Below are 24802 nucleotides of genomic sequence, written 5' to 3' on the forward strand. Positions count from 1 at the left end.
AGATTCCAAAAGATTTGCCCTGATTCTAAAAGGCCTGCTGTCAGCATAAATGACTTACTTCAGTGTAAGACCTGTCTATACACCAGGAGTCAGATTCCAAAAAACCTGCTCTCAGCCTGCTCTAAGTGTAAGTGACCACTTACAGTTAAAGTAAGTCTTTTGGAATCTGGCTCATGATGTATAGAAATTACTCGAAAAACATTATTATGGCACCATTTAGGCATTGTATGCAAATCTAAAAGTGTGGGCATATTCCAACTACTTGATTTCACACCATTAGAAGTATGGACGTAACTGTGGTGGTGGTGCTGCGGTAGCGTTGTCGTCTCACAGTAAGATGTCCTGTTTGATTCTCAGCTAAAGCGTCTTCTGTGTGGAGACATGCGTGAATGGGTGCACCTTCGTTGAAGGTTGTGCATCAGGGCTGGCAACTCGGCATGTAAAAAATCTACTGCCAATCATTAGCGGACCGGAGTTCTGCTGTAGCAACCCCTAACCGGGAAAAGCCGAAAGACACAACAAGAAGTATGGACGTAACTTGTGTCATAGTTCATTTTATCCTGAAAAAATATTGAAATAACTTCTGTTATGCTTCATTTCACCTATCAGAAATATTACAATAACTTGTGTTAGGGGTCATTTTACTCCATTCAGGGTATGGAAATTACTTGCTTTACAGTTAATTTCACTCCATCAGATGAGTAATTGTTAGATGTGTTTTATGATTTTAGAAATGTGAATACAAATCTTTTTAGTTTTACCTCCCTAATGTCATTCCCCCTTATACTAATGTGTCCTCATTCACATGACTTACTCTGTCACAACATTCTATTATAATTTTTCATCCCCTTTTAGTGACTATATATTTAAATAGCTGAAATTAATGAGACACAAATGTTCTAGAGCATACTTCTCAGTGGATACTAGGGGACAGATTTTAAAAGAGTTGCTCTAAGTCTAAGTGACTTTCTTCAGTGTAAGAAGAAGCTTACACTGGGGAACAGATGCAAAATACCTGTTCTCATTGTAAGTCTGCCCTGATTCCAAAAGACTTGTTCTTTGTGTAAGTGACTTACTTTACTATAAGTCCTATCCATAAACTGTCTTATACTAGATCCCAGATTGCAGAACACCTGCTCACAACCTCCCCTCAGTAAAAGTGGTCACGTACTCTGAAAGCATGTCTTTTGGAATCAGACCCTGTATGTCCACCATGCAGTACTTCTGTTCAGGTCTCCAAAAGGTATGCTAACCATATTCCTAACTCTTGCAGCAAGTTCTGCTGACCACAAATGGTAGAGGACTAACTTAGAATATGAAAATCCTTATATGGATATTTTCCCTTTGTAATTATATTACAGAATTGTGTAGAACCATATTTTATACATAGTGAACAGGCTGTTTATACAAATGTATCACGTGGTTTTGACATCATGGTATGAGGAATTTACAGTCAAATTGCAAGGAAGTATTATTGCACATTTCAGATTTGTAAAACTAATTCAGACCGAAATTCAAGGCAGGTATGTTAGAAGTGTATGGTGTCATTCAAAAAACTGTAAACATATAACTGCCTTTGTTGTCAGATGCTTTGTTATTTTATACAAGAAATACACTCATGGCATGAACGGTGAGAAGTCTGAGAATTATGGCACTATTGTCAATTCATCTCTGAGGTATAAAGTATTGCTTTGTTCTTTTTGAATACCAATTTTATCCAATTTAAATGCAAGGGGAGCTAGAACTTTTTCTGGAAGGGGTCTCTACAGGGTCAGTGACTCTGACAGAGTGTGTTGGAGGTCATGAGTTCAGAGCAAAGAATAAAACAGCAGAGGCTGAGGCAGAGATGTCTAGTTGTTACTGTTACTGCATTGCCTGTTTGCAGATGCTAAGCTGTTGCTGAGGAGTCAGTTTAGCTGACCCTTTACAAGACAATTGCTGTCATTACAGTTTTCCAAGAGAACCAACTAGTTTCCTACCAACTCACAATCTGCACACAGGTAATTTCTGATGGCCATAAATAATTATTCTCTAGAGAGAAAAGTAATTGGAATAAGGGACATTCTTGAGGACTGCCCAATGATACAGTGGCGTGATTTCACGATCAGGAAGTGCATGGTCAGGTATACCTCTGGCAGTCATGTCAGAGGTTAGTAAAGCATCTAGATGGTTTTGGAAAGGGCAGGGGTCCTGTTGTCAGAGGGTATATCACATTAAATAAAAAAAATATGCATAGTTTTGTATAGACTTCTAGCATGCATTAACAAGTTAGCATATAAGATGCTGCTCCATTATTTGAGATTAGAATTTGACCTGCTGTAATAAAATCAGTTACTTAGCCCATCTTCTTAACATAGCTAAGATTTGTCTGTATTTATACTGCAGTAGAAGCTCCTGTGGTATGCACTGCTGGGATCATTATGTGGTTAGAATTTTAAATGCGTTGCACAGTTTTAAGCTTTGTTCTCTTTTCCTTTCTAGTGCTGGAGTTGGAAGAACTGGTTGCTTTATTGTTATAGATGCTATGCTGGAGAGAATAAAGCATGAAAAGACTGTAGATATTTATGGCCACGTGACATTAATGAGAGCCCAAAGGAATTATATGGTTCAGACAGAGGACCAATACATATTTATCCACGATTCACTGCTAGAAGCAGTGGCCTGTGGAAATACCGAAGTGCCAGCTAGAAACCTGTATGCATATATTCAGAAACTAACACAGGTGGAACCAGGCGAGAATGTTACAGGAATGGAACTGGAATTTAAGGTAAGCAGTGTACTGGCAGGTGACGTGAGAATGGGCAAACCTGTCATTCTGAATACAAGTCTCTGTCACATTTAATGATGTTGTAACAGCGCAATGTAAATATGAGTTATATCCCCTCCTTTAGCCATTCATACCAACATGTCAACTCACTGTAAAATGGTAAAATATATATTTGATAACTTTTGCTAAACTCATTGTTTCAGATAAAAAAGTGACTACTGTTGATTCTGTTGCATGATGTAGTTTTTATTGACTTACAGCTATACTGAAATGCACATGTATGCTTTGGTTACTCACCTTTTCTTACACTAATGAATGCTACCTGCAAGTATTAAAATAGGCAACTTTTAGTTTTTTGAGAAACCACAAGGCACAAATAAATTTATTTATAGTTGTCTACATTCAGTTATTGAGTGAAGAAATCACAAATTAGGATAACTACAGTAATCCATGATGATCCATTGCAGATTTTAACACCACAAACCTGCTCATACCTCCTTAGTTTATATGGACCTTGCTTTCACTTGAAGACTCTGTTTGTACATATTTTCCTTTAACTCTTGGTTTTGTGACATTTTGGCTTGTTTCTTTTCACTTATGTGCTGTAGTCAAGTCTAGGGTTGCCACCTTTTCAAATGGCCAAAGTAGGACATTTCTGGTACAAATGCCAGGTTTTGCAGGCCGAAACATACCCACGATCAGTACAAAGGACAGAACTTCACATTTTTGCCTAAATAAAAGTGTATTCTTGTAGCATTTTAGTTGCTTATTCTGTTTCTTATAACATTTAGGTGTTTCAGATACAGAATAACTGTTTTATGCAACTATTACATAAAATATAGGAAATCATTTTGTCCTAAAATTTCAGGGCACTTACCATTTTTACAATTATTTTGCAGGGCACAACTGCTGAAAGAAGGACTGTCCCTCACAAAGTGGGATAGGTAGTAACCCTAGTCAAGTCAGAGGCATACTTGCCTGAGGAGAAAATATCAGATGTCAAGATACCTGGCTACATTTACCAGTTAAGGGTGGCATAGAGTTGCAGAATTTAGCACCACTCTCCCCATTTCCCATACATACCAAGACTATGCAAATAGGTATATTAGCAACTCACCAAACCGCCTTCCTGTGTGTTTGCAGTGCACTTGGGAAGGGCCAATTCATTGCTTTTGTACTACCACCCTCTTGCACACCTATATAGGATAATGTGAGTAATGGAAGAATAAGAGGATAAGGGATGGGTACATTTTTAAATTTGGTGAAAAGTGTATGGACAACTTTTGCTACTAAATGTCAAGTGTATAGATAAAATAAATTGTGGAAGAGTAAACAACAAAAAATACTGCAGCACATAGTCTCCCTAAATCAGGGTGGAGAACTACTACTTAATTCAAAAGTTCCTTGTACATCTATGTTCAGGGCACAAGGTCTTGAAGGAATGCAGGCTTTAAGTATGTGTACATTTCTTATAACTTGCCCAAGTATGTAATCTGTAATTAAATTCATGTACATTATTGAATTGTCTGACAACTTCCATAGTCTAGCAACAGCCTGACTTTAAATCTGTTTTTCTTACTTGTCATCAAGTGCAGAGTTGTAATTAAAGCTGGAGTACCTTGTATTCCTGTAATTCATCTGGACTTTGCCTCTGAGAAGTACTTGCCAAATAGAGTTAACATAAACTTAATATCTCATATTGAATTTGTCTCTGCTAAATCTGTAAACCTAACTAAACCAATTCATCATTATCACTCTCACAGATCATGAGTGTTCTCTAAAACAGGTATTTGCTTAGTGACAAAATTATTTATAACATATAAATACAAATTACTGCACTATATTCCAATAATGGTTGAAATAAAGATATGTACATAATTCACTTAATATGACCACCTCTCTGTCATTGCCATGGTTCTGAATACCAACTTAACCTAACGCATGCATTGCTTTCTTTCTGGCCAGTGAGGCATGATTTGAAAATACAGTTTGTTATTAATAGTTATTCTAAGACCTTTTATATCACTGATTAACATATTCAGATCATCCAGGCATAGTAATCCAAAGTACATAATTTTACATTTATCAGCATTAAATTTCAGCTCTGAACCTATACCTCAATTATTTATATCATTCATATATATATATATATATATATATATATATATATATCAGCTATTCATTTCCTTGTAATTTGTTAGCAGACTACCAAGTTAGTGGTCATCAGCATATATCAAATATTTCCTTTTAAGGATATTCTGTTTAAATGGACAGTGATTACAACTGGTGCACCTTTCTTCCCCCTTTGGGAAGGTACTCTGCTCTGTATTTGGCAACTCACAGTCTGGTTAGCTTGAGTTGTTATCAGAACCTCTTCTCAGATGTCTGAGGTTGGCAGTAAGATATAACTGCAGAAAGCAGCTTTTATAACCTCAAAAAACGTTCACTCATCTCCCAAATATTAAAAAATGCAATACAAATGTAAAATGGATGTTTAAGTACTGCAGTTAATATTCATGTAAAACAGTAGTTCTATTAGGCATGTGTCATCAATTATTTGTGTGAATGTACAGCTTTATTCATTCTCTAAACATTTGCTTGTCTTTTTCATAATTCTACTATGATATAAACAAGATTTTGGATTGGAATGCCTAAAATTTCCAAGTAATATTATAGACTGCAAATAAAATGTGAAATAATTTGCTATTAGTGTTCTTGTTTTCAGCAGTGAGACCTATGCCCTCAATTAGTCCTCATTTAAAGGCAATACAGTACATGATTAGAACAAATTAGAAAATTTTAGTGAATCTCTTTTTCAGTTTTATGCACCATTTCAACATAAATGTTTATATTTACTTGTATTTGTATTATGGTCTTTGTGTGTGCATGTGTGTATACGTGTGCGTATGTGTGTATGTGTAGATGTTTGCGTGTGTGTGCATGCATGTTTGTGTGTGCGCATGCGTGGTTGTGTGTGCATGTGCATGTGGATGTGCGTGTGGATGTTTGTGTGTGTGTGTGTGTGTGTGTGTGTGTGTGTGTGTGTGTGTGTGTGTGTGTGTGTGTGTGTGTGTGATTTTAGTATTGTTTTTCATTATACAGCAAACATCCCGATTTTGTGTATACATCTTGATTATTCACTTAGATTAGTCATGACTAGTCATATCAGATTTTGATTTCATGATGTTTCTAGTGACATGTTAAGATGGTTTTCTTCCAGACACAAAATACTTGATGTCTCTGTACTAGAAACCAAACAATTCTCCTTTTGTGTGCCTTAGAAAGGCTTGATTACTGCTCCATTATCAATACAATCTGCTTGATCTCTGCCATTTGTCCACTATTTAACCCATAACTGAAGTAGAGCTCATACTATACTGTTGACTGAATCACTGTTTGCTGCTTAAGTTATTCACTTTATATTTTCTTAATAGCAGAAGGAGACAGATGGCCTTTCTATTCTGCATTTTTTTCTCCCTCCTGTCAGTTGTTACCTTCATCCTTATATTTCTTCTACCTGTCTCATGCCTTTATGAATATCTCTGTAGATTTCTTCTCTGCTACCCTTTCTGGTAATTTATGCAATGGCTCCACAGCCCTGCCTATAAAGATACTTATATATATATATATATATATATATATATATATATATATATATATATATATATCATAAGAAACCCACCAGTAAACGTACATTAAAATGCAAAACAGTACAAAAACAATGGATTAGCAGTTTCATTGATTAAATATAAACTTCTTCAGATAAAACCACATTGTTTGAACTCCATTTAAAAAGAAGAGTGAAAGGAAATAGGATCATAAGAAGTTACTAGGTTACTGGCCTGAGGCCCTTACAAGCCTAGCCAAGAATTTAGTCCATGTTCCAACAAATCAGCACGTGATGCTAATGTTCAACAGGGACACAGGTGGAATCCCAGGGGTGAATTTTCTGTTCCCCATCCAGTTATCCAGGTTGCACTTAAAAAGGGTTAATGAGGTACTCTGCTTGGGTCTATATCACGAAGTTGAATGTTAAAAATAGTGAACCCTCCTATGTTGTACTGTAAACATCGAAATCACAGACTGTCGATCAGCTAGAACAGCGATTTTGTTCCCAGGGAAAAACTTTGCCATTTCCTCCACTGTGGTCGCGGAGTTGGTATATTTAAGTAGGGGGGTGTGAGGGGGCATAGCCCTCCACATCAGGGGGTGTGGTGGGCAAAGCCCCCCCCCCACTTTCCTTTTTTTTTTTTTTTTTTTTTTTTTTTTTTTTTGTCACCGAACAGAGATTTTTTTTCCCTGGGGGAAAAAAAAAATCGCTGTTCCCTGTTTTTGACTTTCTGTGGTTTCGGTTTTTAGAGTTCGAAGTAAGTGGGTTTGATGTTTTTAACGTTCGACTTTATGATATAGACCGGTCTGCGTGACATGGAGAGGGAATCTATTCCACAAAAGGGGGAGTCTCTGTGACACAAATCTGTCCCGCCAACAAATCCTGTTGATGTCACAGACCAGGTTGAGGTCACGAGCGCATGTTACTCGAGTGGAGCTTGACTTGCAGATATGCAGCAGTCCCATCAAGGCGGGGTCTGAGATTGCTTTGTATACCAGACAGAGGTCACCTCTGAGGAGTCTGCAGGAGACTGAGTAGAGGGACAGGGCCTTTAGCCTATCTGTTTAGGGTAGATGTTTGAGGCCCTGGATTATCCTGGTGAGGAACCTCTGTGGTCTATCCAGCTGCTGCATGTGCTTTGTGAGGTACATGCTGAAAGGGGCATTGTAGCCAATAATGGGTCGTATAAGGAATGAATGCAGGGATGTTATGACCACGTTGTCCCTGGATGAGGTACCCTTACTAATGAGGTGGGCCATGTATAAAGCTATCAGTACAATGGAGGCAATATGGTGGTCAAAAGTCAGTTTGTTATGAATCTGGGTGCCCAAGTCCCTCACAACTGATTGTGTGCTTAGGACCTTATTATTAATATGATAATTTGTGGGGATGTCACTTTCTCCAAAGTGGGTGATGATGCACTTTTTGGCATTCAGTTTGAGGTCATGTTTCTGGCACCAGTCATTTTTTTGGATGAGACCCACTTGGAGGATGTCCGCATCACTAGGGGAATTGATGACAGCAGTCAGCTTGCAGTCATCTGCAAAGTTGGTCAGCCATAGTCCACTGGTTTTGGCCTGCACCTCAGAAAAGTATATCCCAAACAAAAGAGGCCCCAAGACTGATCCCTGGGGTACACCACTCAGTATGGGTCTATTGCTTGAGGTGGTTTCCCCTATTTTACCAAGGTGGGTTGTGTCAGTGAGCCAGTTTGCTACCCATCTGGTAACATATGGAATGATGCCTAGTTGAGAGAGTTTATCTATTATACCTGAGTGGGAAATAGTATTGAAGGCTTTGGCCAGGTCAAGGTAGGTGGTGTGCACCATCTTCTCCTCCTCCATGGCTTTGTTGACTGTCTTAAAGAAGTCAACCAAATTTAACAGACATGATCTCTCCTTGAGAAAACCGAACTGTGTGGGATTGAGTGTTTGAAGGTTGCCAATGTCTTTGTTAATGAGGTCCATGATTATCTGCTCCATGGCCTTGCAGAACAGGCTAATTAGGCTGATAGGTCTACAATTTCCTGGATTGGTCGATGTTCCACCTTTGTGCAAAGGGAGGACAGTGGCTGTTCTCCACTTGGCTGGGATAAAGCCAGTACATAGGCTTTGGTTGAATAGGGTGCCTAATGGTGCTGCAAGTTTCTGCCTGAGTTCATGCAGGTTGCAGCCTGGGATGTTATCGGGTACCATGGAGGCTGTATTTTTTTTGCCTTTGAGAGGGCAGTGATGATTTGTTCCCTAGAGATAGGGATAGGGAGGGCAGCTGGTGGGGATGTCCTGATTTACTGATGGGGGGACAGAGGGGTGAAGTTTTCACTGAACCTGTCTGTCAGCAGGTTGGCTATAGCTACAGTGTTTGTGTATGTGGTGTCCTTGACCACCAGTTCTGAGCAGATCTGGGTGCTTCCTTTGAGATTGTGGATATATGTGAAGAAGGCCTTATCATTGTCTTTAGTAGATGTGGCCTGTTTGGACTCGAAGTTTGCTTTGGAGGATTTCACTAGTGCTCTTATTTGCTTGTTCAGGCTATAGAGATTGCTTCCAGTTAGGCACCTGCTCCTTCTTGGTTCTGGACAGCAATTCTTTTCCTTTTATTATTGAGCTTATTTATTACAGATGTCCACCAGACAGGTTTACTCTTCCTTGAGAATGATTTCATCCTGTAAGGTATTCCTGATTCCATGCAGCTATGTAAATGCTCGTATAGTACTTTGGTGTAGGTTTGGAGATATGTGCCAGTTCCTATGAGGGGGGGGTGGGCTGTGAAGCTGTTTATACCTTTTCTCAGGAGGTTGTAATCAGGTTTGGAGAAGTTTTTTTGTTTGACCCTAGCTGGTGTGGGGGGGGGGGTCTGTGTCAGGGGAGATAGTGTTTTCAAAAGTGACTGCTTTGTGGTCGGAGCTTACCAAGGATGATGACACTGTAGGGATGCTGCAGTGGTTACTCATGCTGGCTAATACCATGTCCAAGATATTTTAACCTCTTGTGGGTGTGTCAACTAACTGGTCCAAGACATTTGCATTGACAAAATCAAGGAATCGCTGGGCATTTGTGTTTTGGCACAAGTATTTCTTCCAATCTATGGTTGGATAGTTAAAGTCGCCCAGGATCAGGGTGAAGGGTTGAATCTTGATAAATTCAATGAGGTCCAAATAGGTGGAGTGGGCATCCTGAGTCATAGTTGGGGGCCTATAACTAGCTATGATTTGAATATGGGTCTTGTCAATTGTTAACTACACCTGGAGTGTCTCTTGTGCATCATACTGTTTGACCACCACGGAGGTGTGTATGTCTTTTGCATATATTGCAACTCCACCTCCTTTTGCTTTGCTGCTCACAGTTTGGAGTCTGAATGTATGAGAGGATGAGTAACCTGGTATGGCTGGGGTGCTCTCTGTAGCTTTGAATCAGGTTTCTGTGACTGCACAAATGTCAGCATCTTCCAGGGTTAAGAATGCTTGCAATTAATGCAGTTTCATGTTTAGACTCCTAGCGTTTAACAGCATGATCTTTAGTTTACGTTTGGATGAAATTTTTATGTTGTTAGTTTTGACCTTTTGGCATTGCCTAAAAAAGGCACTATGGGGGAGGCAAGAGCCTTTGCCAGGAGCCTGATGCCCAAGGGAGACATATGCAGGCCATCTCCAGCAAAGCAATGTAGTTTGTCAGTCATGTCATCCCAGGCGGTCAGGTACTGGATCTCCTTGGAATGACACCAGAAACTAAACCAGTTGTTAAAGTCAATCATTTTCTGTTTGTATTGAGGCATGAATCTGAGTTATGGTAGAATGCTGTACCTGTCTGGGACACATATTCAGTGAGCTCAGTTATGTCTTTCTTCATATAATCCAGGGAGGTATGTCTCAAGTCATTCACGTGAACATGGATTATGACAGAGTCGTAACAGTACCTGCATGGGTGATATGGCAGATTCTCACACCTGACAAAAAACTAAATGTGACTTTCTCCTTATCCAGCCTGGTGAGAGGCATGTCTGTATGTCTCACAATGGAGTCTCCTATGACTAATATGCTGGATTTATGTTTAGGCTTTAGTGGCTGTGAGACACAGGTACCTAGACTATGTGTGTTGTGTGTTGTGGTGGACAGTGGAGTTCGCATGTGCTTTTGTCTTGCAGTTCTCTTTTGTTTGGGTATGTTTTTGTTGATGACTTCCACATATGTGGGGGTGCGTTGTGTAGTTGTGGGTGGTGCTTGAGGTGTTTTTTGTGCTGACAACCTTCTCAGTGCCAGATATACTGGCTTGTCAGGTAGAGGGCAATGACTCTAGATTCATAATGTAATTGCATCTCTCACAAATTGTGTTCCTAGGGGTGGTAGTAGTAAAGGGTTCTCAGTGTACATGAGTCAGTTGCTACACTATCTCAGGATGCCCATATCAAACAGATTGGTGGGAGAAAATGTAGGAAATTATCCATCCATTTTTGTCAGAAATTGAGGGAGAGAGGCCAGAGAGAGAGCTAAGAGGGTAAAGGGTGGAAGGTCTAAGAGTAGTACTACTAGGTAATCTACTTGGTAATCACAGAAATGCTACTAAGGGAAAATTTATAGCTGGAATGCCTCAGAAAGGGTAAAAACTGTGCAGCTGCAGCAAAGTTGTATCTAGACTATGCTGCTCAATGTATAGGCTCATAGGCAGGTACTAGGGCCTGTTCAAGCCTAGCCATAAAGATTCCCTGGCTTTTGCCACCCAAAAATTATTTTTCTGTGCCCCGTCAAGTAGAGCCTTAGAAGTGATCCCCGGGGTGAATTTCATATCTCCCATCCAATCGCCAAGATTTTTCGTAAAGAGGGCTAATGAGGTGCTCTGCTTGACATAAATGGGCAGTCTGTTCCAAAGCATGGGGAGTCTCTGGGATAGGAACCTATCCCTCCAGCATGTTTTGTTTATTGTGGTGACAAGACTTAGGTCCCTGGAGCATGTGGCTCAGAGGGATTGGGATTTCTGTAAGTGTAGCATGTCCAACAGCTCTGGGTTTGACATAGCTTTGTATGTTAGGCAGAGGCTGCCTCTGAGTAGGTGATATGCGATGGAGAAGAGCTGGAGTTTTTTGAGATGGCCTGCATAAGGCATCTGTTTGAGGCCAGTGATCCTCTTTGTGAGGTATTTCTGTTGCCTTTCCAGTTGTTGTAAATGTCTTTTGAGGTACATACCAACCAGGGCATTGTAATCTTTAATAGGTCTAATGAGAGATGAGTAGAGAGGAACAATGACCTCCTTTTTTCTGGATGAGAAATCTTTTGTGATGAGGTATGCCACATAGAAGGATTTCCTAACTACTGTAGCGATGTGGTTATCGAAGGAGAGACTACTATCCACCTGTGTCCCTAGGTCTCTTATCACACTTTCAGTGTTAAGTGGAATACCGCCTATGTGGTAGTTCATGGGCACAGGGTTTTTCCCCAAAGGAGATGTCTATGCATTTTTTGGCATTGAGCTTGAGGCCATGGCTATGACACCAGGCATCTGTCTCAGTGAAGTCCTTTTGTAGAATGTCCGCATCATTTGGGGATTCAATAATGGCTCCCAGTTTGGAGTCATCTGCAGACTTTGTTAGCCATAGACCCTCTGTGTTGGCCTGAACTTCAAAGAAGTAGATGCCGAACGGGAGTGGACCCAGGACTGAACCCTGTGGTACTCCATTTTTAACTGGTCTGGAGTCAGATTTGGAGTCAGCTATTTTCACTGTGTGAGTTCTGTCAGTGAGCCATTTGGCAACCCATTGCATGACATAGGGATTTATGCCCAGTTTAGTGAGTTTATCTATGATACCAGAGTGGAAAATGGTGTCAAAGGCTTTGGCAAGGTCTAGATAGGCTGTGTAAACCACTTTACCCTCATCCACGGCTCTGGTGACTGCTTTAAAGAAGTCAGTCAGGTTTATGAGACATGCTCTGCCTTTCACAAACCCAAACTGGGTGGGGTCCAAAGTTTGAAGGTTTCCAATGTCTTGGCTTATAAGTTCCATGATGCTGCATTCCATGGCTTTGCAGATCAGGCTCATCAGGTTAATGGGGCAGTAGCTCCCGGGGACCATGGTGGATCCCCTCTTGTGGAGTGGGATAATCATAGCTGTGCACTATTCCGTAGGCACAAAGCCTGAAGTAAGAATGATTGAACATGGTACTTAGATGGGGTGCCAGCTTGTTTTGTAGTTCATGCAGAACACAGCCTGGGATGTTGTCTGGTCCCATGAATGCTGTATTTTTGGCTTTGGAGAGTGCGTTTTTTACCTGTGCGGCCGTGATTACCAAGACTTGGTATTCTCCTGGTATTGAGATGGGTCCTTTAGGGGGTGAGAGGGGATGAAGTTTGTACTGAACCTTTCTGCCTTTTTCTTGGCAATATCAATTAGTTCTGTATATTTAGTGGCATTGTGCTGTAACTCAGAGCAGACCTGAGTATTGCCATTGAGATTCTTGACATAACTATGGAATGCCTTGTGGTTGTCTTTAGAATCTGTGGTGATTTTGTTTTTGTAACTAGCTTTGAATGATCTTATGAGGCATCTCAGCTTCTTACTGAGGCTGACAAGGGAGTTTTTCCAATCTTGAGATTTTGTTATGTTTTGCAACAGTTTCTTCCTTTTGTTGTAGAGTTTGTTTATGGCAGGGGACCACCAGATTGGCTTCCTTTATTTGGAGGAGAGCGTCTTGGTTCTATTTGAATGGCATTGTCCATGCACTCATGTATGTGTTTATACAGTGCATTGACATAAGATTCAGCAGTCGTACTTCTACTTTCCATCTGCATGGGTGTCATGAAGTTTGTCATTTCTGTCTTGAAAAGCACAAAGTTGGCTTTGGAGAAGTTTTTTACAGTGGTTACCTTAATGGGGGTGGGGGGTGGGATGTGGATGTCTAGGGTGATTAGCTTTTGGTCAGATCAGACCAACGAGGAGCTGGCCTCTGTTGTGGAGCATCAGTCACCCATGCTGGTAATGACTAGGTCCATGATATTGGTGCCCCTGGTGTGAGTATGGATAAGTTGATCTAAGGACTTGGAATTTATGAATTCCAAAAATCATTGGTGCATGAGTAGTTTTCCCAGTTAATGGCGGGGTAGTTGAAGTTGCCCAGTATTAGGGCATTTGGTTGTACTTTAATACTTTCCAGTATGTTAAGAAAATGCGAGTGAGACTCATGGGGCATGATGGGGGATCTGTAGCAAGCTACAATTCAGATTACAGTCTTGCTTAGTGTTAGTTGCACTTGGAGAATCTCGGATGCATTATGTTGGGCAACTAGTCTGGAGATGTGGGTATCCTTGGTGAATATAGACATGCCTTTAGCTTTTTGGTCCAGGTTGGGTGGCCAAAATGTTTCATATGAATTGTAGCCTGGTATTGCAGGGGTGCTCTCTGGAGCCTTGAACCAGGTCTCTGTCACTGCACAGATGTCGATGTTCTCCATTTTGAAGAGTGCCTCGAGTGAGTGCTTTTTGAAGTTTAGACTTCTAGCATTGAGTAGCATTATGGTTAAGAACACAATAAAACTCACAAAGAAATGCAGATTAACCACTTACAGACAAAGGAACAGAACTCACAGTATGAAAAAATACAGTTAAACAGTAACGAAGTGCAGTAAAATGCAGTTAAACAGTAATGAATTGCAGTAATAGCAATGAAATATAGTTAATCAGTAAATTGCTTTAAAACACTGCAAAGGTGATAAATTATCTCACTATCACAACAGTAAAAAACAGCTCAAATAAGCAGCAATTTGACAAGCAGTAATAAATGCTGCAAACTAAATGCTGTTGAACTACTAAGCACAAGCAGCAAAATGAAGTAGGGAGAGGCACATTTTTTTTAGTAGAAAGTGAGGAGACAAAGATAATTCAAGGTTGAGAAGCTAAAGGGATGGGCCTTCAGAACTTATCTGACTGTACACAGTAGAATGAGCTGATGTAGTGAGACTGGGGGGAAGAGTCCAATATCAGATTTATACTAGAGGCGGGCAACTGAAAGCCACCAAGCTTTAATATCACAACAGCAGCTGGGTGAGGGGGTGGGATACATGAGATCAGAACAGAGGGATGGATTGAATTCACTAAGTCTGAAAAACAGTTGCACAGTTTAAACAGATATGCAGCAAATGTTTTAATCAGAAGTGCAGAAAACAGTTGAAAATAAGCACTTATCTTTTTCCAGTCTCACAGCAGAGCAATGGCAGAAGGCCTAACTCACTGTAGCTTTGAGCAAACAAGTACAAACTGGTTTAAACACTGGCTATTTAAGGCAGAGAAACAGGAACCAGCCAAATTATCCAATCAAAAAGACACAGCCTTGCAGTAATATCTCTAGCCAAATCAGACCAGCCTGAATTCCCCTCCCACAAAGAAACTGCTAGGCCTCTTTAGACAAAAGATTTCACAACAAGCTCCAAAGGCCACACACAATAATAGATATTCAGCTTTATGCTAGCGTTTTTCAAGTACAGCTAGGAAATGTTTCCAGATTGCTAGATTAGTGAGAATAAGTGAAGCATGTATGGGACAAGCTTGGCTGGTTTGCAGGTTTCAAAGAGCTAAATTGCTGGTGTTTAACTAGTACATGTGGCTATTGCATATCTGGTGCATTGCTTCAATAAAACTTAAAAAACAAATGCAAGAGAAAGGTGAGGAGTGTGTACAATGTGGAGAGAAAGAGTTAGATTACCTTCATATGTGGAGAAAATGTATAAAGATAGGAGGACTCAGGAGTAAAGTGTTTGCCAAATAGGCAAGCATGATTCTGTCATTTTGCCATTTTGGGTTGAAAGATAGGAAGGAAGAGTGGCTGAGAGAGAGAAGACTGTATAAGACTAATGTCTGTGGCTGAATGGGTGAAGGGGAAAATACCAAGGAAGTGTAAGGGAGAAGACCAGAACTGAATGTACAAGCATAGAATAGAAAGTGGTACATGAATTAAGATGGAGGGGGCTGGTGCTTAAGTTCAGAAAAAGACAGACAGAGAGAGAAAGAGAGGGAGAGGAGATGGTAACACCAGAATCATCTCTCTTATATACATATATATGACATATTTGAATTAGGACTGTGTGTGTAATGTAAGGTAACATTTTCAATACTTAATATTTGAGTATTTCTCTTTATTATATGTTGATTGTGTATTCTAGCTGTGGTGCCTTCTAGATGTGAAACCAAATGTAAAATTAACAAAATAAGTAAAAATAGCACATTCTGGCAACAGAGGTTGTTCTAAGACACACTTCTCACCAAAGAAAAGAGTAAAAAGTGAATTATAATCTGTCCTCAAATGTACATCTGCCAGTACTTCACATTGTCACCTCATCTGCTAGTACAGGCATCATGCATTTGTGCAAAAAAAAAAAAAACATTTTTCCAGTAATAAGTAAGATGTACTGCAGTTATGAGTATATAATGGTAGTTGGATTGTATCTGGTTCTGATTCCATAGGTTGCTTTCTGCAAAGATAGTACTGGCTTTGAGGAAACTCCTTTCCATGAATTTGAATTGTTAGAAATATTTTTTTGTTAGGTGTGAATACCTATGGTTGAATTTGTAGTTATGGAAAGACTGCCATGTAAAATATTTCCCACTGACATCATTCTGTAACCAAACCTGTCAAACATGATTAGTTGATACAGCTTATTGCCAATAGTGCTCAGAATTGAAACAAACCCCTTAGTTCTTCCTTAGTCCATGACTGTAGTACTACAACATTTTGCCATTGAAGTATGCAGTACTTTGACTATGAGGTACTGCATTACTTTTCCTCTGAAGTAGTACAGTACTTTCCCTCTAGAGTAGTACAGTGCTTGGATTATGAGGTACTGCAGTACTTTGCCTCAGAAGTAATATAATACTTTGACTATGAGGTACTGCAGTATGTTACCTTTGAAGTAGTACAGTACCTTGCCTCTGAAATAGTACTGCACTTTGATTAAGGGAGTAGTGCAGTAATTTTCCTCTGAAGTAGTACAGTACGTCAACTATGAGGTACTGCAGTACTTTGCCTGTGGACTACTACATTACTTGGACTATGAGGTCTGGAACTATTTTGCCTCAGAAGTAATACAGTACTTTGCCAATGGAGTAGTAAAGTACTTGGACTATCAGTACTTTGCCTATGAAGTAGTACAGTATTTTGACTATAGGTACTGCAGTACTTTGACTATGAGGTGCTATAGTATTTTGCCTCTGAGGTACTGCAGTACTTTGCATCTGAAGTAGTACATTACTTTGACTATGAGGTACTGCAGTTCTTTGCCTCAAAAGTAGTACAGTACTGTGACAATGAGGTACTGCTGTATGCTGCCTTAGAAGTAGTACATTATTTAGACTATGGGGTACTGCAGAACTTTGATTTTGAAACAGTACAATATTTTGCCTCTGAAGTAGTACAGTTCTTTGACTAGAGGTACTTCAGTACTTTGACTATGAGGTACTGTAGTATTTTGCCTCTGAGGTTCTACAGTACTTTGCATCTGAAGTAGTACAGCATTATGAGGTACTGCCTCTGAAACAGTACAGTACTTTGTGAAGTACTGCAGCATTTGCCTGTGAGCTATGCATGAAAAGCAGATACAGACTGGATGATATTAATGTGATTCCCCCAAGCTTTGCCAGACTTGTTGTGTGGCCTTATTGCAAAAATGCAGGACAGATCTGATTTAGCTATCCCCTTTGTTTATGCATTTATTTCAGTTTACCTAAGAATTGTAGCTGGAATATATACTTAATCCCTACCCACTTAACTTAACTTAATTCCTTCCCACTTATGACCTACTGTAGCACTCCTGCAGGTCACCCCCCCATTTGTCTTTTGTATAACGTGCTTTTTCTTCTCTATACTTAGTTGAGCTATGCATGTTTTCAGAGACAGCTATTTATCGATAAGTAACAAAACTTTATCTGTTTGTTTACGTTTCTTGCCCACAATGCATATATTTCTTGTCCCTTCTGTAGGTTCGGGATCTCCCAGGTTGTGGATAGATGTACCTCTGATGTACTTCCTAGCTGTTCTTGACTGGCAGTGCAAGAAAACACTTGTAGAACATCATTGTGAGGAATATTCAAACCATTTTTAACTTGAATGATAGTCCTGACTATATCAAGACAAAAGTACTTTGTACGTCTGTGCAGCAGGTATAGAATTATAAAAATAGATGGGTGCGCAGAAAGAAAAAATTGAATTGAGCTGCAGCTTTCATTTGAAACTTTATATTTAACCATTACATCTATAATAATAAGCAGAGTCCTGATGGAAAATGTTTGATGGTTGGCAGGCATGGGGAGGCAAAATCACCTGAAAAGTTATAGACTTGCTGCTGGGATGATTCTTTAACTGTGAAATTACTGTTTTAGTAGGTCTACTCACGAAGCAGTGAATTACAGCAAGTGTGGCACTGACTTTAGCTGGCTGATTTAATTTTTAGTAATGCCAGTAACTACGTTCTCAGCTATAGTTATAAAGTACTCTGCATTATAAACTTTATATGTGCACAGTCGCCCAGAGGAAGTGGTAGAGGTTATTACAGTCATGCGATTTCAGATTGTATTGCATAGATAAAAATGCATTCTATGGGGCAGATTAAAAGCTGAAAACTGGGAAAAATGTGGAGGCACAGTAGGGTGGGTGGGACATATACCCCTGTCAGCTAACAGTGCTTTAAATGTTAACATGTCTACTTCATGGTAAATTATTTTTTGTGATTCTGTTGCACAAGATGGTGAAATAGTAACATTTGCCTTTTAGTATATTTTTAAATAGTTATAGTGCCATTTGTGCTTTTGTATGACAGTAAATCATACTTCATTTACTATGTACTTCATTTTAACTGGTTTGATCAAAAGCTACAAATTGCGCTTACCCTGATAAGATGCAAATACGCCTGGAGACCTAATTACCCAGCATTCAGATGCAACTCACCAAATTTTACTCAGGTGCAAATTACTCATTGTTTGTTGGGTAGATTACATCTGTTTTTAGAGAAATGTAAATTACTTCATGCAAATTTCAGAAAAATGGGATAAAAATCATCATCTAATCTAACCATGTTGTTTTAGTAGCACTGCATAAAGGAGAGCAGAAACATGGAAATACAAGCCTTGTCAACAAAGAAAGTTGTGGCTGACCTGTCCAATTAGCCTTGTATCCTGGGCATCTTACTGTGTTCTGACCCCTGTTTAAAACATTATAATGTCCTGCTTTTTTTTCATTTATCATTTGTTAATGTTTGCTCCATGCTTATTAGAAGCTATGGGCACCTTCATGCCTGCCAGTCTTTCATGGTTATCCATTTCAGGCATTTATTTCATTTAATGTGAAGAAACAAAACCAGCCTGTCTCTTCCTGAGAGCCCTAGTCTTTTATTTATTTGGTTATTTTCTGTATTCTGTTACCTGAATGTGATATCAACTTCTTCACTTGGTATAATGAGTTTCATGTATGTCCTTCTGTGTTATGGCACCTACAGAATGCCTGAAAAGCTTCTACAGTGTGCTCTCAAGAGAACTTTGTGCAGCCCTGCTATATGTCATTTTGATAACCTTCTAGTCAGTGTTTTCTTTGTGAATGAATGTCCTTGGAGAGGAACAGCCCATGGAGCCAGACTATAGTAGATGGGGCACTTTGTAGCTGACAGTGCTATGCAATTATTGCTTCCTGTCCCTCCCCTGTCTAGCTGAGTCTTTGCATGCCTTTGCCCACTGCTGTACCACACAGCCATGCCATCAGGCATCATCAACTAGGGGGATTATTGTGAGTCATTTTCTTGTCTGGTGATGGATAATTACTACGATGTTCATCGTGTTTCACTTTTGCAGTCATTACATTTGGCTAATCTGCTGGCAGGTTGCCCTCAGTCGGCCTGATTAACAAAGTCTTGGGTCCTGCGTCAGTTTCTGTCCCTTCTTCCATGATGTCAGGTCATCAGGGGTATAAAACATGCAGCTGACACCATTACATCAGTCTTTCTTGCCGTGCGGTGCCCGAAGCAGAAGCAGTTCACAAGTGCCGGTCGGCCAACTGAAATTTTCGTTTTCGAGTTTCAGAACCGAAGTCTTCAACTTAAAGCTAAGTACCCCGTTGGGGAAACTTTTTCTTGCTCCTTACCGATGTTAGTAAAAGTTAATAATTGTATTATTGTGGGAAGCAAATACCTCATAAGGATTTTCATTTGTACTGTATTCCTTGCCTAGGCCCTGACCACGATGTACATTGCTGTCGGTTTTGTGCTTTATTTAATCAGCACACTATCCATCGTCGGTACATTTTTGCTTCAAAATATTTCAGTTTTAGGTTTAATTATCCAGAAATTATGTTGGTTAGCCATCCGACTACCTGAATACCGAAAAAACGCAAAGAAAAAGACAGAAAACTGCCGACAACACTTCTCCTAAGCCAGTCGCCAGTTCGCCGGTACTCAGTGAGGTGCTTTTGCAGCCCCTGATACCTGCTACTTCTGATTCACAGGCCTCTACTGAGACCCATTCAGAGTCCAGTATGCCGCAAGATGCTTCACATATGGAACCCGTGGATGTCTCTACCTTGGATGGGTCTGGAGCCGCTGAGCAGGCACCGGCTTCTGAGGGTGTATTCAGACCTACAGACTTGCATATTAAACCAACTCCAACTTCAGTGGTAAGGACTAAATCTCAATCTGTGTCTAAAAAACTGATGCCCAGGCTGCATGTTCAGGCCCCTATGCCTAAAAAACAAATGGTCAAAATGGCTGAAGATTTAATTACTCTAATCAGGGGTAGTCAACTCCCCCCCCCCCCCTCCAAGAGGCGTAGGATTGAATTTGACTATGAATCTTCTGAACAGGATTCTGTTTCTTCTGACTCTTCTAATGATCTGGATTTGTCCATACCTACTTATGAGGACTCTGATGCAGAGGATTCTATTTCTCTTTTGGGGAAACTTTACATACCTTAAGGGAGCATTTCCACTGGGAAAGTCAGGATTTCTATGAATCCAAAAAGAGGCTTAGGGATTTCCTTCTTCTTCCTCAGCATAGGCCTTTGGCTATACCTCCTGTACTAGATATTGTTGATGATGTGTTTGCGGAATCCAGTATGGCCCCTGATTCCTTGCCTCCAGCCACTATGCAAACCAGACAGGTACTACAGGGTTCCTGAGTCCCACAAATTCCTTTTAAAAAATCCTATTACGGACCCTGAAACCATTTCTCAGAGGCCCAAGGGCATTAAGGCTTTTACTGCTAAAATCCTACCCCTTCTGATAGAGACTCCAGGGAGTTGGATAGATAGGATAAAAAGGTTTATACTTCTGCAGCCTTAGCAACCAGGGCTTTAAACTGTCGATTCCATATGCTAAAATATCAACAGCATATCATGGGACTGCTTAAACAGAAAATGGTGTTGATTTCTGACTGTGTGGAGAATAACGATTTGCAGGATTTATTGCATTCAGCTGAACAAGTTGGCAAACATACTTTGCAATGTGGTTTTGATTCCTTAGAGGCCTCTTGTAGGGCTGCTGTTACTGGGTCTGTGCTTAGAAGGCATGCTTGGCTTAAGTAACAATCTCTGCCTGATCATGTTAAAGCAAAACTTTTGGATGCTCCTTTACAGCAGGACTGTTTATTTGGCAATAAGGCTGAAGAAGTTCTAAAAAAGATGGAAGATAAAGCTAAATCTATGCAAACTGTGAAATATTTCTTACAAGTGCAACCTCCTAGATTTAGTAGGCATTGGCCTACTAAGAACTGGTCCTTTCCAGCTCCTTCCAGAGCCATTACGGCCAAACCCAGATATTCCAAAACCACCAGGTTTCAGTCCCAAGGGGCTTTCAGAACTAAGCAATGGGGTGCTTCCACTTCCAAATCTGGAAACAACAAGACACCCCCCTATGGTAAACAGTCTCAATGACTTCCCTTTAAAATTACCAAGCACTTACCTCTTAGCTGCCCCTTTGGGGGGAAAAACTGGCTCTTCATTCAAGAAACTGGCAACTTATAACCCAGGACAAATGGGTTTTAAATATAGTGTCCCAGGGATACAGATTTCATTTCCACACATTACCATCTCCAAACAGGTGGCCAGACCTGCCCCCAAATCAGTGGGCAGAGGCTCAGAAACAAGTACTTTCCCTCCTAAACATGGGGGCTATTCAGCTAGTACCAGAAGAGGAAAAGGGACAAGGTTTCTATTCCAGACTTTTCCTGGTACCCAGAAAAGACAAATCATGGCATCTAATTCTGGACCTGTCTACTCTAAACACCTTTCTGGACATTCCAAAATTCAAGTTGCTGACTCTTCACCAGTTACTTCCTGCGCTAGGCAAGGATGCCTGGTTGGCAACTCTCGACTTAAAAGAGGCTTACCTGCATATCCCAATCAGGGAATCTTGCAGAAGATACCTACGCTTCAAAGCAGGCTGCATGCATTATCAGTTCTCTGCACTGCCTTTTGGCTTGTCTACTGTGCCCAGGGTATTCACAAAGTGCCTGGCTCCAGTAATTGCATTTTGCAGGCAAAGAAATATTCAGATATATCCATACCTGGACGATTGTCTAATTCAGGCAGAAAACCAAGCCATTCTTCTAAAACATCTGGCATTTGTAAAAGGACCTCTAACCTGTCTAGGGTACACCATAAACGAAAAGAAATCTCAACTGGTACCCTCTCAAAAAATTACATTCCTGGGTGCAAGCTTGAATACAACTGCCCAGATGGCTTTCCTTATGCCAGAAAAGCAAATTCATTTGGTGACTTACTTCAAACAGGCAGCAACAAAAACCCTGCTATCTGCAAGGCAAATACTGCATGGCCTCATGCATTCTTCTAATTCCATATGCAAGACTGTATATAAGGAAACTTCAGTAGTACTTAAAAAGTTTATGGAGTCAACATTGTCACAGCCTGGAAACAATGATTCCTATCATACCTTGCCTGCGCCTAGAGTTCCTATGGTGGACAGAGGCCTGTCACCAAAACAAGGGACTGCCATTCACACCACCACCTGCCACCCAAACCCTAACTACAGACGCATCAGACTATGCATGGGGGGCTCATTTGGCAGGGAAGTGCATTCAGGGCAAATGGAGCCCAAATCAAATGCACCTTCATATCAATCAAAAAGAAATGCTAGCTGTACAGAATGCACTGACAGCCTCCAAGGACTACCTTCATCCAGGACAATTACTGATAAAGACTGACAACACCACGGTTATGTGGTACATAAACAAGCAGGGTGGTACACAGTCCTACCCCCTCTGCAGACTAGCCATGGCATTGTGGAACACGGCCTTGAGCGACCAAGTACAACTACAAGCTCAATTCCTGCCAGGAAAGCAGAATGTTCTGGCAGACGAACTAAGCAGAAATCTCATGGACCCTCATGAATGGAAACTGGAACCATGGTTTTTCAACATGTTGACACGCAAACAGGGGAGCCCAGACATAGATCTTCTTGCCTCACCTCAGAACTACCAGTTGGACAACATTTGCACAAGAACTCATCACAAAAAAGCCTGGAAAGTGGATGCTCTGTCCTTCAGCTGGAAAAACCTATCAGTCTATGCCTTTCCCCCTCTGTCTTTGCTCTCCAAAGTTATACTAAAAGTTAAACAGGACAAACCAAAAATGATTTTGATTGCTCCAGACTGGCCTCGCCAACACTGGTACCCACTCCTGCACAGTGTGTCACACATTTCTCCGTGGCACCTGCCTCTGCCACATTCTTAACTGTCTCAGCAGGAGAACCAAATTCTGCACCCTCAGCTCCAAACATTGAATCTTGCAGCTTGGCTAATCACTTAAATTCATCTTTAACATCCCTCAACAAACCTGTGATGAATGTCATTTTGGAAGCGAGAAGACCTAGTACTAGAAAATCTTATGCTGACAAATGGAAAAGATTCTGTGCCTGGAATCAATCTCAAGGGATGAGCACAGCAGTGCCCAATTTACCTCAGATTTTGCAATACTTAACTGAGATGCTTCATAAGGGCCTGTCTCTTTCTTCCATAAGAATCCATGCCTCAGTCATTTCAGCTCATTACAACATAGATCCCCCCTCTTCTCTCATCCTCTTCTAAAGCAGTATCTCAGAGGGGCCAAAAACCTGAGACCACCCAGGAGAGCTCCAACCCCTGCCTGGGACCTTAACTTTGTATTGGAAAAACTCACTCTACCTCCTTTCGAGCCAGCTGCAACTGCAGACTTAAAATTTCTTTTCTGGAAAACAGCCTTCCTTTTTAGCAATCACTTCAGCTAGAAGGATATCTGAATTACAGGCCCTTATGGCAGTGGGGCCTTTCATCATCTTTCATGCAGACAGGGTGTCACTCAGGACCAATCCATCATTCATGCCCAAGGTGGTATCCAGTGTGGCTCTTAATCAGTCCATTCATTTGCCAACTTTCTTTCCCAATCCACAGAACAAGGGAGAGCAGATTCTGCACTCATTGGATGTACACAGACAACTTAGATTCTACTTGGACAGGACTAAATCTCTAAGAAAATCTGAACAACTGCTGGTACCATTTGCTGCAGGGGCAGAGGGGAAGGCTATTTCAAAGCAAACCATTTCTAAATGAATAAGCCATTGTATTCATTTCTGTTATAAGCACCATGGAAAACGTATCCTACAGGGGATCAGATCTCATTCCACCAGGGCTGCATCTACTTCAGCAGCCTTTCTCAGAGGTGTTCCTACCAGGGATATTCTATAAGCTGCTACCTGGAGTTCAGTTCATACTTTCACCAAGCATTATCACTTACCAATTTTCTCTAAATCCAGAGCTGGCTTTGCCACTGCTGTTTTGCAGGGCTTTATAGCTGGTCCTAATGCTGTATAAATCCATCCTCCCAACCTTAGCTTTGAGAATCTTCCCAAATGTAATGACTGCAACAGTGAAACATGATGAACATAGTACAGTTGTGCACACTTACTATACATGTAGATGTTCGAGTGTATTCACTGTTGCGGTCCTGATTACCCTCCCTCCAGCCCCCTGTTTTTCTTTTACTATACCTCTTCTTTCTTTTATTATGCTTAAAAGCATTTTTGGTGTATTTGCTTTTGCTTGGAGGTATATTTTTGTGTTTCTTATGATATATATATATATATATATATATATATATATATATATATATATATATTGCTCCCCATTTGGGGGGCACCTGACATCTAGGGAAGAAAAAACTGATGTAATGGCATCAGCTACATGTTTTATACCCCTGACGACCTGACGTCATGGAAGAAGGGACAGCAACCGACGCAGGACCCAAGACTTTGTTAATCAGGCCGACTGAGGGCAACCTGCCAGCAGATTACCCAACTGCAATGACTGCAACAGTGAATACACTCGAACATCTACATTTATGGTAAGTGTACACAACTGTACTTTGTCATGTAGGGGTGGTAGCTGTCTTCTCCTGACTGTTATGTTGATGAGCTGCTTG

At 40.6% G+C, this 24802-nt stretch overlaps 1 protein-coding gene across 2 annotated transcripts in view; it reads left to right on the top strand.

Annotated features, from left to right (window-relative positions):
* The window catches only part of PTPRD (protein tyrosine phosphatase receptor type D), a 6523893-nt gene that overhangs the window by 6427161 nt on the left and 71930 nt on the right, over nt 1–24802 (top strand). For both annotated transcript variants that reach the window (XM_044061085.1, XM_044061086.1), the window contains one exon: nt 2482–2767. In XM_044061085.1, the coding sequence (XP_043917020.1) occupies nt 2482–2767 (286 nt within the window). The remainder of the gene's footprint in view (nt 1–2481; nt 2768–24802) is intronic.

Source organism: Protopterus annectens, chromosome 2.part0, assembly GCF_019279795.1.
Source record: "Protopterus annectens isolate FY-2018-M chromosome 2.part0, PAN1.0, whole genome shotgun sequence".
Taxonomy (NCBI): Eukaryota; Metazoa; Chordata; order Ceratodontiformes; family Protopteridae; genus Protopterus; species Protopterus annectens.